The 18813-nt window shown below is 34.8% G+C and overlaps 1 protein-coding gene across 5 annotated transcripts in view; it reads right to left on the minus strand.

The window, feature by feature from the left end:
- The window catches only part of MON2 (MON2 homolog, regulator of endosome-to-Golgi trafficking), a 131904-nt gene that overhangs the window by 77285 nt on the left and 35806 nt on the right, over positions 1-18813 (minus strand). For all 5 annotated transcript variants that reach the window (XR_004958264.1, XM_036250782.1, XM_036250783.1 and 2 more), the window contains 4 exons: positions 18127-18256; positions 15846-15943; positions 15039-15164; positions 8364-8558 (listed from right to left, as the gene is read on the minus strand). Coding sequence is in view for 4 of the 5 variants with exons in the window: in XM_036250782.1 (XP_036106675.1) it covers positions 8364-8558; positions 15039-15164; positions 15846-15943; positions 18127-18256 (549 nt within the window). In the remaining variant the exon portion in view is untranslated. The remainder of the gene's footprint in view (positions 1-8363; positions 8559-15038; positions 15165-15845; positions 15944-18126; positions 18257-18813) is intronic.

Consider the following 18813-nt stretch of genomic DNA (forward strand, 5'->3'; position numbering starts at 1 on the left):
TAATAACACAAAACAATGGTGGATAAAATAAAATAACAAATAAAATACAAATTCTGATTCTATTAAATTTGACCCCATAAGAGCATGTCTTTTTAATTTTCCGTATGACAAAATGGGACGTACCCATAAAGCACTTTTGTCATTTATCAAAATACAATGGCTGTCTGGAGAAAAGAACTGTGCCTAGTCACTTTTTTCCCCTTATGGAATGCATTTAACCAAAAGAGCAATGGCAAACTATAACTATTAAGACTTGTGTGTATTAAGACATTTTCTCAAAAATGAACAAAGTAAGCCTGTCACTTAAGGGGAAACAACTGACAGTATTTATTGTCAATAATAAAATTCAAACTTTCAAATAAAAAGCAGAATTTTGCGAAACTCAGATCTGCCACAAGACCTTGATAACTTCTTAATAATCTGATAAATGGTTGGTGATATTAATATGTGATTTTTGGTACTTTATAAAGTGTTAATACTTGGACTATTTACACAACTAAAATAAGTGATATTCTGAAATCATACATGGTAAAACATATAATTGAAGCACAAGATGAATCAGTGAATTTTAATGTAACAGAGTATGCAAATGTTATTAATATGGTTTCAGACTCTGGCCCGGTTTGGTGTGGTATCAAAGAAAAACATCTACCCTTATCTGAAAAGGCCATTAAATAATCCTGCCTTTTCTAACTACATATCTTTATCAGGTCGGATTTTCTTCATGTGCTTTAACCCAAACAAAACAATGAAGATAGAAGATATGAGAATCCAGCTATTTTTATTAAGCCAGACATTAAAGAGAATTGCAAAAATATATAAAACACTATTTTTTCTTTGGAAAATATAGGTATAATTCATAAAAATAAAATTTTACGGTAACAGGTAATAGATTTCAGTATCATCTCAAATAATTTTTAGTAATACAGTAAATAATGACAGAAATAATCCACATAAATGAAAGCTCCTCAATATTTGTTAAGAATGTAAAGGGGTCCTACAACTAAAAAGTGTTAAGAACTGCTACTCTAGAATGTCCTTTAAAAGGATGTATCTTTAAACCAGGCTTAAGTAACAAAAATAGAAAATGAGAGGGAAGCATTCCACATTAATTACATATCTCACCCCACAACTACCATTCCTCCAACTTTTGCCCTTACAGAAATCAGAATGTCTGAACTTTCCCACGTTAAGTTTAATGTAACAAATTATAACACTGAGGAAATAATATTTTATGTACTTCTGAAGATTCATCTTTGCAAACGTAGTCCTAGGGCTGTCTTATTGTTGTGAAGGGAAGTTGTTGGTTATCACCCCCAGTGGATGACCGGAGTACAGAAGTAGGCCTTTCTGTTCCTCGAGGCAGTAATATTCAGTCTTTTCTGTAGTTGAATGTACTGTTATCTCCCCTTTTTTTCTGTCCCCGAAATCAAGGAGACTAAGGTCAAAACATGAAGAATACAAAAGCAATACAAGAAACTTGGCACTGGCAGACTTGGAGAGGGGAAGAAATCAGAAATAAGAACACAGTGAAGTAATAAAATGCAGTGGGGTTAAGAGCATGGGTTTGGGGACCTAAAAGAATTACGTAACATCCCAGCTCTGCAGCTTATAAACTATATGAACTCAGGCAAATTGCATAAATATCCTGAGTCTCATTTTTTCAGCTGTAAAAAAAATGAATGCCTGCTTTACAGGGTTGTAGTCAAGTCTAAATGAATTAAGATATGTAAAGCACATTACAGTGTCCAAAACATATGTACTCAATTTCATTCCAAAACTGATAATTACTAAGGATAAGGTATATTATATATATGTATCTCTGAAAAAGTCACTGGCTGAACTACTAGAAAAGAAAACTGTTGAACAGAAACCAAGTGCCTCAGTCTGTTTGGGCTGCCATCACAAAATATCACACACTGGGTAGCTTAGCAAACAGAAATTTATTGATCACAATTCTAGAGGCTAGAATTCCAAGATCAGAGTTTCAGCATGGCCAAATTCTGGTGAGAACTCTCTTCCTGGCTTGTCACTGTGTTCTAATGTGAAAGAGTGAGTGAGTGAGCAAGCTCCCTCTTTAGTGTCTCTTCTTATAAGGGGACAATACCATCACCAGAGCCCTACCCTTATGACCTCATATAAACCTAATTATCTCCCAAAGATCCTATCTTCAAATACTATAATATTGGGGGTTAAGGTTTCAACATATGAATTCCAAAGGGACACAATTCAGCACCAAGTTTTATAAAAATAAAAGATAATTTAGTAATTCTTAGTTTGGGAATGGAAACAAAATATGAATTCTGCATTTGTTATGATGAAGATATAAACATGCTGCATTACTACTCAGAACAGAAGACTTGGTTTGCTATGACGGACCAGTGGATATAAAAAAGAAAAGGAGGAATGTCTTCTCTTCCTATAGCCTTATGTCAATTAGTAAAACAGCACTTCAGAGAGGGAAGAGGGAGATGCCCTCCTAAGAAAACTCTGATAATATTTAAGGAATAAGTAGGGAAGTGGCATATATTTGGCCTAGTTCATAGGTAATAAACATACTTAGTTTTTTATCTGGGAAAGCCGTAATTCCACCTTCATTTTTGAAGGAAAGTTTTGCAGGATATAATATTCTTAGTGGACAGCTCCCCTTCCTCCCCTCACCAGTATTTTGAATATGTCAACCCATCACCTTCTGGCTGAAAAGATTTCTGCTAAGAAATCTGATGAGTATCTTCTGAGAGCTCCCTTGCATAAGAAGAACCACTTTTCTTTTGCTGCTTTAAAGACTGTGGCTTTTTACAGCTTGATTATAATGTGTCTTAGAATATATCTCTTTGGATTATTCTAGTTGGAATTTGTTAAGCTTCATGAATTTGTATGCTTGTTTCCTCCTTCAAATTTGAGAAGTTTTCAGCCATTACTTCTTTTTTTTGTGGTATGTGCCCCTAGCGGGAACCAAACCCAGGACTCTCTGGTCCGCATGCCGATGCTCAACCGCTGAGCCAAACTAGCCAGGGCCATTACTTCTTCAAATAGGCTCTCTGCCCTTTTTTCTCTTCGTCTGAGACTCCCACAAAGCATTGTGATGTAATAGGAAATTTGTGTGTGTGTGTGTGTGTGTGTGTGTGTGTGTGTCTACCCCCAGTTCCTGACATAAAACTCCTAACACCCTGTAGACAGGAGTGCTAGGAGCATCTTTTGTTCTAATATTTGGTCTTTGACACCCCCACCGCCACCCCAGTTCCTGACACAGATCTCCTAAGACCCTTGTGATTTCTAAGGTGATAGGGGTATCTGACAGAGCTACTAAATCCCTTAGAATTTCCTGGGTGATAATATCATCTTTTATTCTAATGAGAAAACACTTGGTGGATGCCAGGATAGGGGTAGTTACCAGATATTAGAGGCCTGGTACTTTCAGGCCTACTCCCAATTCTTTGGAGAGGTGAGAGGAGTGGAAATTGAGTTAATAATTGATGCTTCCATGATGAAATCTCCATAAAAATGCCAAAAGTATGAAGTTTGAGGAGTTTCCATGCTGGTGAACACATCTATATGCCAGGAGGGTGGCACACCCCAATTTCACAGGGACAGAAGCTCCTACACTCCAGACCCTTCCAGGCTATACCCTATGCATCTTTTCAGCTGCCCGGTCATTGGTATCCTTTAACATGTCCTTAAATAAATCAGCTACACAGGTTTTCCTCACTATCCAAAGTATAGCGTTTCTATGAAACCTTTCATAAGCCAAAATAGTGTAAAGCAAAGTATCCCCCACTTATCAAAGCTCACATTGTGCCACTTTGCTTTTACAAAAGATTAACACTAGTATAGCAACAACAATTTTCTGTAAAAGCAAAAATCCTTTACAGATTCCTTTCAGTTAATGAAAACAGGTACTAACTTAAGTGTCTCAGAAAAGTGGCCTAATGCAAACTTTCAGAAAGCAGGGGACACAACTAGTAAACAAAATGTTTTCTAGGTTCTGTGAGCCACTCTAGCAAATTATTTAAACCAAACAGGGTATTATGGGAACCCCCAATTTGCAACCAAGTTAGACATAAGTTGTGAGCTGCCTGGTGATCCACTACTTATGGATGAAATGTAGGACACCTGGCTGTCAGAGAATTGGTCAATGTGGGGGGAAAAGTCTCTACATCTGGTTTCAGAGGTACTGTACAAGAGTAAAACAGTTCTTTTTTCCTAGACATGTGTATAATGATCTACTAGACAGTGTTCCATAAGTCCCTTAAAGTCTCTTAATTCTTTTTTCTTTTTGCTACTCTGATTTGATAATTTCAAATGATCTGTCTTTAAGTCTGCCAATTCTTTCTTCTGCTTGATCCAATCCAATGTTGGTCCTTGCTAGGGAATCTTTCACAAACATTACTGTATTCTTCAGCTTCAAATTTTCTGTTTGGTCCTTTTATAGTTTCTATGACTTTGTTGATATTCTCATTTTGTTCATACATCATTTTCCTTATTTCATTTAATTGTCTGTGTTCTCTTTTAGCTCACTGAGCATCTTTATGATGGTTATTTTAAAATTTTTGGCAAGTAACTAATTGCACTAACTAATTGATTTCCCTTTCTTTAGGGTCAGTTTATGGAAGTTTATTTTGTTCCTTTGATTGAGCCATGTTGTCCCATTTATCTGTATGCCTTATTATTTTCTGTTTAAATTTGGCATTTTGAAAACACAGCTAACTCTGTTACTCTTTACGAATTCATTCTACACAGAAAAAATATTCACCAATCAATCCGGCTAGAGACTTTAGGGTCCTCTCAACCCTTTTCTGTTAATGGGTCTCCTCTGGGCTGGTACTTATGTGTAATTTTAGAGCTGAAGAGGTTTGCCTGTTTCTATTCAGCAGCCCCAGCCCCACCCCCACCCCCACGCCTGGTGTTTGTCTGGAGTATTGCAACCTCAAGTGCTGTAGCAAGCCATAGGGCTTGCCTTTGTATTCAGCAGGCCCTCAGGCATCACAGGGTGCTGTCAGTGTTTCAAGAGTTAGGTAAGAAACAAAAATCAGTTTCTTGGGCTGTACCCACAAAAGTCAGAATGCTGTTTACACATTTCATCTTTCTTTCCCACCTGAAGGAAAAGCCATAAGTTGGGACTTTTCTCTTGATCATGCCTGTGCTGTGCTATGCCAGGAGTGGGATGAAGTATAGCACTTAAATGCAACAAGCTTTGCTCTCAGTATAATGAACCTCTTCTTGGCCTTGCAGTTGCATGGGGTGCTATAATCTCTCAACTGGTTTCTGAAGTTCTCACAAACACAACTAGTATATATATATATATATATATAGTCAGTGTCTCCATGGAGATGTCACTCTGGTTTACATTTTTTAAGTTTCTTTGTGGATTGAAACAGACTAGAAATATGTATAATACAGAAAATATAATAGCTGACAGGTAAAAGCTTTCCATCTTTAGAGAAACTAGGCTACATTTCATTTATTTTCAATAAATTCCAACTGAAATTTCAAAATTTCTAAGAATTAATCAATGTAAAGACTCACAGAATTTCCTCTCCATTTAAAAAAAGTTTTATTTTTCAATTACAGTTTATATTCAATATTATTTTATATTAGTTTCAGGTTTATAGCCAGTAGTGTTTAGATAATCATATACTTTACAAAGTGGTCTCCTGATATATCAAGTATCCATCTGGCACAGTACAGAGTTATTACAATATAACTGACTGTACTCCCTATGCTGTACTTTACATCCTCACTATTTTGTGACTATCAATTTATAGTTCTTTGTAAAACAATGTTTTAAATTCACTGATTGATTTGAGAGAGAGAGTGAGAGACAGAGAAACATCGATTTGTTGTTCCACTTATCTATGCATTCACTGGTTGACTCTTGTTTGTACCGATTGAGGATGGAAATTGCAACGTTGGCTTATCAAGATGACATTCTAACCAGCTAAGCTACCCAGCCAGGGCCAATTTGTAGTTCTTAATCTCTTCACCTTTTTTACCCAGTCCTCTAATCCCCCCTCCCCTCTAGCCACCATCAGTCTGTTCTCTGAGTCTATTTGTATTTTGTGTGTTCATTTATTTTGCTCTTTAGATTCCAAATATAAGTGAAATCATATGTCTGACTTATTTCACTTAACACAATATTCTCTAGGTCCATCCATGCTGTTGCAAATGGTAAGCTTTAATTAATTTTCAGGGCAGAGTAATAATCTATTGTATATATGTACCAACACTTTTGTCATAATCCTCACCCGAGGATATTTTTTTCCACTGACTTTTGGAGAGAGTGAAAGGGAGGGAGGGAGGGTGAAAGGAAGAGAGAGAGGTTGAAAGAGAAAGAAACATTGACTGGTTGTCTCCTGTACGTGCCCAAATTGGGGCTGGGGATCATTTCTGTAACCCAGATATGTGCCCTTGAAGGGGAATCAAATCTGTGACCCTTGGGTGCATGGGCCAGTGCTCCAACCACTGAACCACACAAGCCTGGGCATCTACCACCACTTTTTTATCCACTCACCTATTCATGAGCACTGGGGCTGCTTCCATATTTTGGCTAGTGTAAATCACATTGCAATGAACATAAGGGTGCATATTCTCTCTAATTAGTGTTTTTGGTTTCATCTTCCCCTCCATTTTAATTGTATATAATTAGACAACAAAGTCTTAGTTTTTCAGCCCTGGCCGGTTTGGCTCAGCGGTTAGAGCGTCAGCCTGCGGTCCTGAGAGACCCGGGTTCGGTTCCCGCTAAGGGTGCGTACCTCGGTTGCAGTTTGTCCCCGGCCCTGGTCGGTTGTGCAGGTGGCAGCCACTCGATGTGTTCCTTTCACATCGATGTTTCTCTCTCTCCCTCCCACTCTACCTGAACAAAAAATGGAAAAATGTCCTCGGGTGAGGAAAAAAAAAAAAGTCTTAGTTTTTCAATGTAATATAATTATTGGAAAATATATCAAATACCTTACATATTACAGGGAATATTGATTGTAATTTTTAAAAAGTTAATCCTTACAGAGGAAGAGGGGTTATGAACTAATTAAGTTCATAAACTTATGTACCTAAAGTTCCTTTATATATTATTAATTTTGGTAGAATGAAAAATGACCAAGCCAACAACTATGAGCATACCAAAAGACTCTTAAACTCTTGAACCCAAACCCTGATTAAAAAATGTCCCTAGCCCTGGATGGTTTGGCTCAGCGGTTAGAGCGTTGGCCCATGGACTGGAGAGTCCCAGGTTCAGTTCCAGCTAAGGGCACGTACCTCAGTTGCAGTTTGTCCCCAGCCCCAGTTGGGGTCCTGTGGGTGGCAACCACTCGATGTGTCTCTCTCACGTTGATGTTTCTCTCTATCTTCCTCTCTTTCTCCCTCCTGCTCTGACAATAAAAGCAAAAAAAAAACCGTCCCTAAAGAGTAATACATTCTGAAATGATTTGATTTTCTACATCTATTTCTAAACAATGCATTATACACATCAATGTGTATTATAGATATGTCCTGTTTGTTCAGAAATAAAAAATAACTATTAAGAGCTTATAGAAATTATTTCTGAATTCATTTTTCATAAATAGATTTGTAATATGAAAAGAAATCTATAATATATATTAAATATATTAAAACTTATTTTTAAAAGCTCTTCTTAGAATTTAGTATAAAACAATCTATACTATCCATTAACTTGTAGTGTTGTTGCTATCTCTAACATTTAGTACATTGACTGCTCACAGTAGGTGATAAACCAATTATTTTTGTTAATTAAAACTAAGGATATAAATGCCAAAAAATTATACAATGCTGAATTTGGCTTAACATAAAATTAAAAGAAAATATAATACACCATTTTCTGACAAATATTATTTGAATGTTTAAGACTAAACCATTATACTGCTACAACTATGATCAGAAATATCACAATATATTCCTCACCCATAAATGTATGCAAAAGATATGATACTGAACTGGAAGTCAAAATTCATTTCTGATTCTAAAGTTCACCATATTTTTAACTTCTTCATTTATTTATATGCATATGAAATAGCATAAATGAAAAGAGAGTAAACTGAAGATACTATAATTTTAATTTTCATTAAATTATAGATAATTAGCTAAGAAACTAAATTCCAAAACCACAGATTCTATCTTGCCTTCACATAATAGGCCATGATTCTCCTTAGCATACATTAAAAATACTATATAAACATAGAAAGATTCAAGAAAGAATACAATGAACTTTTATAGTATCTAGGAAAATACTATAGTTACTCATAAAAAAAAAGTCTGCTTAAGTCAAAAAGCTAAATACATTATAACAAATTATCTAAAAAGAACACTGTCTGCAATAACACATAAAAATACATATGAAAATCAGCACTTACCAAAAGACTGTAAAATTGCTTAATCAGAACAGATACAACTCTCAGCAAACGCATGCAGATAGGAAAATAAGGTTTTTCAACTGGTGCTGGAGAAGATGAAGTGTTGGAACCTTGTCTGAACTTTATATTTGGAGAAAAGAGCTTTATCACAAGAGGACATACTCTTTCTTTTAGAAGGAAACTAAATTCCTGGTGCTATTTGCAAAAAGGAAAACAAAAAAGAAGAAAAACAATTAATTTAGTTTGTACTTAATGCTAAAACAGTCTCACTAGTAAATACAACTTCTTAATAATCTGTATGACTAATTTATCTTTATTGTAAGTTTACGTAGCTTATTATTTTACTGTTTACAAACAATTCTGAAATTAATATTGTTCCTTGCGAGTATGAGACAAAATGATAATATTTCAGTAAGTTTTTTTATAAGAATATAAATTGAAAATAAACATTTAATGATTTTGGAATTAAGTGATACTTATTGCTAGGAATTTTAATTTTAGTAGAACACTAGCAATTAAAAACATAAAGAAGAAAATAGATTACACAAATTCAAACAAATAAAGCATTTAAAATAGGCAGCTGAGGCTGACTGGTGTTGCTCAATGGTTAGAGTGTCGCCCAAACACCAAAGGGTCACCAGTTCAATTCCCAGTCAAGGGGACATACCTGGGTTGCAGGTTCGAACCCGGCCCTGGTTGGGGTGCATGTGGAAGCAACTAATCAATATGTTTCTCACATCAATGCTTCTCCCCCACCCCCACCCTCCTCCCTCACTTCTTCTCTCTCTAAAAATCAATGGAAAAAATATCTTCAGGTGAGGATTAACTAAAATTAAATAAATAAATACAGTAAAATAAAATAGGTAGCTGAGGAGAGAAACCTTGATTGATAACATAAATATAAGTTATACAATTTATTGATTCTTTTGTGCCAAGATAATTCCATTCATGCATAGAGGTATTAACATAGTATTTTGTTCTACTTAGACTGCTTAAACAGAACACAAGCTGATAAAAAATACAATGACAAACGTGTTTTTTTTAATCTAGAAAATCTTGCAAAGAATTCTTAAATTTACTTAGTCATGGTATATTATGCAGAAAATCCCCCTTAACCTGTTAATTTTTTGCAAAAGTAGTCCATTTTACTGACAACATAAGGCCCAGTCAATATTTAATGTCTAACCTCAAATACATATTATTTTGTTGTTTTAATCATTCAAATATCATTGAGGCTAAGAACAAAGACACAATCATAAATATCATCCAATCTAATCCTTTAATCACACATATACACAAAAAGGAACAATAGGCACAGAGCAGTTTATTTGTTCAGAATCATAAAAATTTTTAAATGTATTTTAAAATACCAGAAAAATAATTAAGAGGGAAATACCAGATTCACTAGAGAAAAAATACAGATAAAAATACAAAAATTAAAGTCTTGCCCTGGCCAGTTTGGCTCAGCGGTAAGAGCATGGGCCTGGGGTCCCGAGAGACCCGGGTTCGGTTCCCGCTAAGGGCACGTACCTCGGTTGCAGTTTGTCCCCGGCCCTGGTCGGTCGTGCGGGTGGCAGCCAGTCGATGTGTTCCTTTCACATCGATGTTTCTCTCTCTCTCTCTGTTCCCCTCTCTCCCTCCCACTCTACCTGAACAAAAAATGGAAAAATGTCCTCGGGTGAGGATATAAAAAAAAACAAAAATTAAAGTCTTATATAATCTCACCTCCTGGAGCTAAATTAGTCATTATAAATTCCAAATTAATTCCTTCAAGACTTTTATATTAATTTTAATGTACTTTTTTTTTATCCTCACCTGAGGACATTTTTGCATTTATCTTCAGATAGAGCCAGAAGGAGAAAGGGGGGAAGAGAGAGAAACACCGATGTGAGAAAGACACATCGAGTGGCTGCCACCCACACGACTCCAACTGGGGCCGGGGACAAACTGCAACAGAGGTACGTGTCCCCAGCGGGAACCAAACCCAGGACTCTCTGGTCCTCTGAGCCAAACCAGCCAGGGCAACTTTTTAATTCTTTCCCTCCAAAATGGGATCTTAAGAGGTTAGTGATTTGAAATCCTATTCTATATCTACAGTTAGTTTCTTTGACTGCCAAAATTGAAGGCATAATTAAGGTCATTTTCATACATTACTAAATATTTTTCTGTACTGGTTAATTTATAAATATTAGAGACAACTCTTAAAAGTTTTATCTATTTACTTTTCCCCCTCACTACTCAACTGATTACAACTGGGTTTCTTTGGCAATCACCATGAAACACCCCCAACTCTACTGAAATTATTCTTATTATATTCATCATGATCTCTGTGGACAAAGCAAACATTGCCTTTTCAGTCTTAATCTTACCAGATCTTTCCAAAGCACTTGATTTAACTGATTACTTGGTTCATCTTGAAGCTTTCTTTGCTTTTGTCTTTTATATGTGGGTCTCACATGCACTCCTGCCTTTCTGGCCTCATATTCATAGTCTCTTTTATATTCTTATCCTTTTATGCCCAACTATTTAAAGTTGAGATTGCTCAGGAGTTTCAGATACCAGGCCCTGGCTTCCTAGTCTATGCCATCACCATAAGTGATTGTATTCACTCCCATATCTTTTTAAAAATTTTTCTTTATTGATTTTTAGAGAGAGAGGAAGAGAGAGGGACAGAGAGATAGAAACATCAGTGAGAGAGAACATTAACTGGCCGCCTCCTGCATGCCCACTGGGGATTAGGCCCACAACCTAAACATGGGCCCTGACCAGGAATTGAATGGGCTACCTCTTCGTACATGGGTCGATGCTCAACCAGTGAGCCACACTGGCTGGGCTCACTTCCATATCTTTAATTAACAACTATAAGCCAGTTATATTTAAATTTATAACTTCAGCCCAAAACTTTACTTCTGAGCTCAATATGCCTAAATTCAACTTACATTTTGCTCTACCTCATTTTGAGGTATCTGAGTGTGTTTAACACTGAATAACGTATCATATGTAATAATAATTTTACCCATAGAGTAATCCATCATATCAAGCAATACACTGCTCAAGTCAGAAAGCTAGAAGTTATCTTTGACTCCCATAACGTAAAATAAGTTATATAATTCACTGATTTTATTTTGAAGAAGGCAAAAGACAGCCTTTTTCCTGACCTACTATAACATTTCATTGATTTATTCAGCAATTACTGGCTAATTGCTTAATATGTACGAGGAACTGTTAGGGAAAGGAATTCAGGGTTAAGTTCAATTTAGTACTTGCCCTTATAGAGCTTATTTTCTAAATACAGACTTATTTTTTTCAGGGTCACTATTCTAGAGTATTCTTTTCCTATTTTGTCTATTTCTCCCAACTCACTACTCTTCATCCTTCAGGTAAAAGCTTCATATGTTTGATTCATCACCAACTCCCCACCAGCTTTGCTGCCTACGTTATTCATTCCCACAGCACTTTTTATACTTTTCCTTCACAGCATTCATCACATCTCATCATTCAGTTACTATTTTTCTCCAAATTAGACTTGTAAGTGCCATAGGGCCGAATTTTATCTGTCTTATTTAACATCTGTATCTTTGGCACAGAACACATAGACCAGCACATTCTAAGTGACTGGTAAATTTTGAGTAAATGATGAGTGAAAGAAAACAGATCTTTATCTCTCAATGAAAACTTTATAGAAGCAAATTCTACGACCTTACATAAAATCATTATTTTTTCCCTTCTGCATTATAGCAGGAAGAATAAAGCAGAATAAAAAGTTTGTGGGTAAAATAAACCTGAAATTTGAAGCATTTTTTTCAAATCTTTTCCTACAAAATCAGAAAACACAATCCAAAGTATAGAAATTTCTAATTAAATTCATATGCTAATTCATTCATTCATTCATTCATTCATTCATTCACTCATTTATTCACATATTTAGCAAACACCTGCCATATGCCAGGCACTATTACAGGTACAACAGTGAGCTAAGGCCCTGCCTCATAGGGCTTACTTTTCTATAGGGAAAGAGAGAAAATAAACTAATGTGCAAATACATATATGTCAAGAGGTAATAAGTGCTACAAAGAAAAATAAAGAGTGGTGAGAAATATAAGGATATTAGCATAAATGAAAAGCTGCCATTTTATACAAAGTGGTTGGGGAAGGATTGTCTGATGAGTTGACCACCGAGCAAAGATCTCAAAAGAGTAAGAGAACAAGACATATGAGAGAAAAGCATTCCATACCCAGAAAAAAGTAAGTACAAAGGCTTGAAGCAGGAGTCCACTAGGATCATTTAAGGAACAGCAAGACTCACAGTGCAGCTAAAAAGTAATGGCAAAAAGAAGAGTGAAAAGAGATAAGATAAAGGAATATTTGGGACTAGACATGAAAATTTCCATAAACTATAATCAGCATTTCCTCTTTTACTCTGGGCAAAAAGGACATCTACGGAAACACTTTCACAAAAGACTGAAAGATCTGACTTGTTTTAAAAGACCATTTTGGATGTGGTATGATAAGCAGCTTTAATAGAATGGGGCAAGTATAGATGCAAAGACACCAGTTAGGAAGCTAATGCAAAAATTTAGATAAGAGGTGATGGTGGCTTGGATTAGGATGACTGTGATGAAAGTCATATGAAGTGACTAGATCCTGTATACATTTTAAGGTAATGGTTGGGATGTGAAGTGTGACTGAAAAGAGAGGATAAAGAGAGAAACTAATTTGGAATCTGGATCAACATGGGTTCAAATCCCAACTCTGTCACTTACAAACCAAGAAACCTTAGACAGATTACTTAACTCTCGCCCTGGCCGGTTTGGCTCAGCGGTTAGAGCGTCGGCCTGCGGTCCTGAGAGACCCGGGTTCAGTTCCCGCTAGGGGCGCGTACCTCGGTTGCAGTTTGTCCCTGGCCATGGTCGGTTGTGCGGGTGGCAGCCACTCGATGTGTTCCTTTCACATTGATGTTTCTCTCTCTCTCTGTTCCTCTCTCCCTCCCACTCTACCTGAACAAAAAATGGAAAAATGTCCTCGGGTGAGGATAAAAAAAAAAAAAAAAATTACTTAACTCTCTGAAAGTCTTAGCTTCCACTTATGAAAAATAGGAATAACTGATACTTCTCAGGCATTTGTGAAGATTAAAGAGAACATAATATGTAAGGAATCTGGTACAGTCATAGTACATAAGCCATCAAAAAGTAGTAGCTGTTGTGATTATCATTTTATATAAGACTGTTAGACAAGTTATATCTAAACATTATTTATTCTAATACAAAAAGGGAAGCATCAGTTAATATTGTTCATTATCCCCCAAAACATTTATATATATATCCAAAGTTGTGAACCATGTAATAAAAATTTCAGTCCCAACTCCTGGACTAAAGGATCTTCTACTACTGTGGCACGAATTCACACATTTTGTAATTAAGAACAAAGGATAAAATAGATGACTTAGGAAAACAGCATGAGTAGATTAGTAGTTAAAAGATCTAAATTTCAGTTCAAGATCTGCTATTAACTAAGGAAATCTATGTAAACCACCGAATCAATCTTGAACTTTAGCTTCTAACAAGTAAAATAAAGTCTGAATTTGTTCCTACTGTTTCCCCTATTATCTTTCTGTTTTAAAATATTTTATTGCACATTAAATTTAGTAAGCATTGACTACTTTTTTCTTTGTTAAAAATTATGTTTTTATTGATTTTAGAAAAAGAAAGGGACAGGAAGAGAGAGAGAAACATCAATGTGAGAGAGAAACATCAATTGGTTGCCTCCCACACATGCTCCAACTGAACCTGTAACCTGGGCATGTGCCCTTTTGAGGAATCAAACCCAAGACTTTTTGGTATACGAGACAATTTAGCCACACCAACCAGGGTGACTACTTCTTTTCTCCATTTAAATAATCTAAAAGTAGCCCTGGTCAGGTTGCTGAGTTGGTCAGAGTGTCATCCCATACTCCTATACACTAAAAGGTTGTGGGATCGATCTCTGGTCAGGGCACGTATCTCCCCTTCCCACTGTTTCTGAAATCAATAAAAACATATCCTTGGGTAAGTATTTAAAAAATATATATATAAAAGCACGTAGGTACATATAAACAAACCAAAAAAAGAAAAAACAGGAACAATTTCTCTCAGTTTTAAGTATTATTAAAATAGTCCACATATCACATTCACACACTCATTGACTGAGAAATGCCTGACTAGATGGTTTCATGGGATTCCTTCTAATGTTAAAATTTCAAGATGTTAGGGCACTATAAAAATGTAAGATAGCCCTGGCCAGTTTTTCTCAGTGGTTAGAGTGGGCCTGTAGACCAAAGGATCACAGGTTCAATTCCTGGTCAAGGGCACATACCTGGGTTGCAGGTTGGATCCCCATCCCCAATCAGAGTCGTGCAGAAGGCAACCAATCCATGTGTCTCTCTCACATCCATGTTTCTCTCTCTCTCTCCCCCCTTCCATTCTATCTAAAATTAATCAATGGAAAAATATCCTCAGGTGAGGATTAACAAAAAACAAAAACGTAAGATAACACTAAATGATTATGTATAAACTCTAAAAAGGTTATAATTCTTTACGTCTTTTAATGTGGGGAAAATACACATGTTGCTTTCTTGAAAATTATCTGTGAAAAAAAATTAAAGATTAATTTGGTTGCAAGATACTACAAATACCTTACTTGTAAAAAGACTTGTGGAAAATCATTCAGGACTGACTCAAGTAATTCAAGACCAAATGTTCGAGTCATTTCTGTCATGCCTACTAGCCAGTAAGGGGCATCAGCATTAACCAACTGACAAAGGTCCTGGGAAAATAAGTCAAACAATAAATAAAACATCCATATGCATGAATAAAAGAATACTTTCAAAACTCATAGTTCATAAAATTTTTAAAAATTATTTCTTCTTATACAGTAGTTTTTACTCCTTAGAAACTAAGCATTGGTAATTCAAATTTTGACAAATTGCATACTTGATTATATAAGTAAAATTTTAAAGAATCACAACTATCAACAATATATACAGTACACAGATTAATCTAATGTTCTTTTAATGAACATCCACCAAAAATAATCTTTTAATCAAAATAAAAATTTCAGTACAGATTAATTTTATTTTACTTAAAAGATTTATTCATGACAAGTAATGTATAAATCAGGTATTTGTATATCAAATTATATTAAGTAGACCATTTATTACTTAAATGTTCCTGTTAATTATTTTATATGACTAATCATCCTTAATTTACTCATTTTCTAGTGGTGCATTTAACTCATTTTATTTCCTTAAACTGAAACATAACCTTTGGTCATGTTAATTAGCTATAGATGCTCTTTAATGTGTTAAAACTTTTTTGAAATACTACTTTTGACACATTAAAGTTTGACCATTTTAAAAATTGACACTTTAAAAAAAACACAGAATTCCAAAATATAAAATTAAAAACTTTATAGTATAATAAAAATTATTTTTATTAACTGAAATACCTGGAAAAGCATATATGCATCTTTAGCACAAGGCTTGAGAGTACTGACAGACCTTCTGTTACTATTTGCTTGAACCAGTGCTGGCTGTTCTATAATATCTGCAATCAAAATAAGATAAGTTTTAGGAGTTCATAACGACCTTCATATAAATCAAATACTGCATACTATTTAAAAGGTATGTTTAAAACAAATACTTGTTTAGAGAATTACAAACTTTAATTATAAGCTGAAAATATGCCTCCAAAATGAAAAAAAAAAATTGCCAATCTATTTTCATACAAAATATCATAAATATCACTGTTCAGTGCCTTACAGTCATTGTACTAAGTTTGGTATCTTTACCCACACATTTGATTTTCCAAGTATCCCATTATCCAGCCCCTTTATTTCATGGATTTGAAATTCACTTGATCTTTGAATGTGCCTTTAAATATCAAACAAACATATAAAAGTTTACCACCACAATTAATTCCTATATCATCTTACCATCTTCAAGAGAATTAACTGCTTGATCTGCCACAATTGCCATGTCAGTTATAGGTATTAACTAGCTAAGAGTCAGGTAGAATGGTGCTTCCCAACTCAGCACTTCTTTGAATACTAATAATATATCATTCGGTATAAATTATGGCAGCCTGTTTTGAATAAATACTGACTTAATAACTGCTCTAAGTATGTTCTACCTTATTAGAAAATATTAAATGAGAGAGTAGTCTTTAGTGACACACAGCTAAAACCACCAATCTAGGGATTATATTGAGGTTATGAATATCTAAGACATTCAAATTGGAGAACTGCCCTGTTTTATCCTATAAGTTTAATTTCCTAATATTTCAAACTGCTAGAATTCCAACTGCATTTCCCATAGGAAAAATGCAGAAAAATCAATATACCAAAGTCAGTGGAAATATTCTAATAAACTAACAGATTCAGAATGCTTGAAACTAAAGGTAAACAATCTGACCAATGGTTAATTTCAGGAAAAAAGAAGTAATTACTAGAGTAGGCATCATTACCAGTACTTACTAGTACTGCCACTTTTACCAGTATTAATAAAAGAACATCAAATAAAATGAAAGACTGCATGATATCAGAAGTTTAAGAAAAAAAGTACATGAAAGAAAAAATAGTTTAATATTTTCTTTCCTGACTATATAAAGCAGAAAACTTGCTCATGATGATAGCACTTTATGATCTTTTCAACTAACAGTGAAAAAAGTTTACTTTTCATCTAAGAAGAATGATAAATGAAAAAACAATTTCTATAGTTAATAGTTATCAAATTATTAAAACTATAACAGATTATCAGCCAGCTCTCTGAAAGGACATGTTTCTAACTTTTCAGGAAAATTTTAAAGGACAATAAAAAGATGTTAAAAATTACAACAAAGATATTTGATGAAAATAGAGAAAGATTAATCTTTACATTATATAAATATTCATTACGAACACATATTAATAGGCAGAGGCAAAAATTCACGAGGGAAGCCCACTTTTGGGAACTTACCCAAAAGATATAATTCATTTGGAAAAAATATATGTAGGAATACACTCAAAACAATGCTAAAATATCAAACACAATGTAAGTGTTTAACACGAGAGTAGTTCATTAAATTATAGAATAACAACAAAATATAATGCAGCTATTAAAATTACAAAAATCAAAAAGTAACATAAAAAATACACAAAATGTAATGTGAGGATATACATATATATATATATACACACACATATATATGATAATATGTTTGGAATAAAATGTAAAATTATCTTTGTTATGAAATTGTGCATATATTAGAAATATAGATGAAAATAAAGAGTTGACTTCTAGGTTGATAAAATTGTGGGAGATTTACTTTTTGAATTACCATTATTATTATAATAATGTTGCTAAAGTATATATTTTTAAAGTATTCTCATTTTTAACCCTGGAACAGAGATTGGAATGTCGGCCCGTGGACCGGAGAGTCCTGGGTTCGGTTCTCGCTAAGGGCGTGTACCTCAGTTGTGGTTTGTCCCCAGCCCCGGTTGGGGTCCTGTGGGTGGCAGCCAGTTGATGTGTCTCTCTCACGTCATTGTTTCTCTCGCTCTCTTTCCTCCTCTCTCCCTCCCATTCTATCTGAAGATAAATGCAAAAGTGTCCTCAGGTGAGGATAAAAAAAAAGTATTCTCGTTTTTAGGTAGCCCAACTTCACAGGAAAAAGGCTGAAAATCAATGAAAGAGAAATCATGGATATAAGAATCACCCTCTGTCAAAAGAAAACAACTTTTGTTACTTTACCTCTGTGTCGTTCATCTTCAGCAACCATCCTCTCAAAAACAACAGTAACAACTTGTCGCACTGTAGCAGCAGCTGTATTATTGGTAATGTTATCTTTTGTGAAATGTAGTCGAAAACAAAGAACAATTGCCTAAAAAGAAGATAGAAGAATGTGAGTACTATATTTTATCTGATATAACCCAAAATGAAATAATTTATGTTTGGCTATCTCAATCACAGATACTAAAAGTCCTATCCTTTCATACAATAAACCTACAAAAATCTTTGTATTTTGAAATAATTCAAAGTTTAAAAAAAATACATGTTTTTACTGATTTTAGACAAAGAGAAAGAAAGAGGTAGAGAGAGAGATAAAAACATCAATGTGAGAGAAACATCAATCAGCTGCTTCCTGCATGCCCCCTACTGGGGATGGAGCCCACAACCCAGGAATGTACCCTGACCAGGAATCAAACCAGCGACCACTTGATACATGGGACAACACTCAACCAACTGAGCCGTACAGGCCAGGATGAAATAACTCAATCTCTTAGTAAATATATAGCCACATAAGCTTAGATAAGGTTATGTAAAATACATCTTTTACAATTTGGTTCTTTTCATATGAATATAATAGTGTGCTGTACTTTATTACACCAGAATGACTTACTTTGCAAATAACAAATACTCAGTTTGTCACTAAATCAT

Source organism: Molossus molossus, unplaced genomic scaffold, assembly GCF_014108415.1.
Source record: "Molossus molossus isolate mMolMol1 unplaced genomic scaffold, mMolMol1.p scaffold_m16_p_10, whole genome shotgun sequence".
In the NCBI taxonomy this organism is placed as follows: Eukaryota; Metazoa; Chordata; class Mammalia; order Chiroptera; family Molossidae; genus Molossus; species Molossus molossus.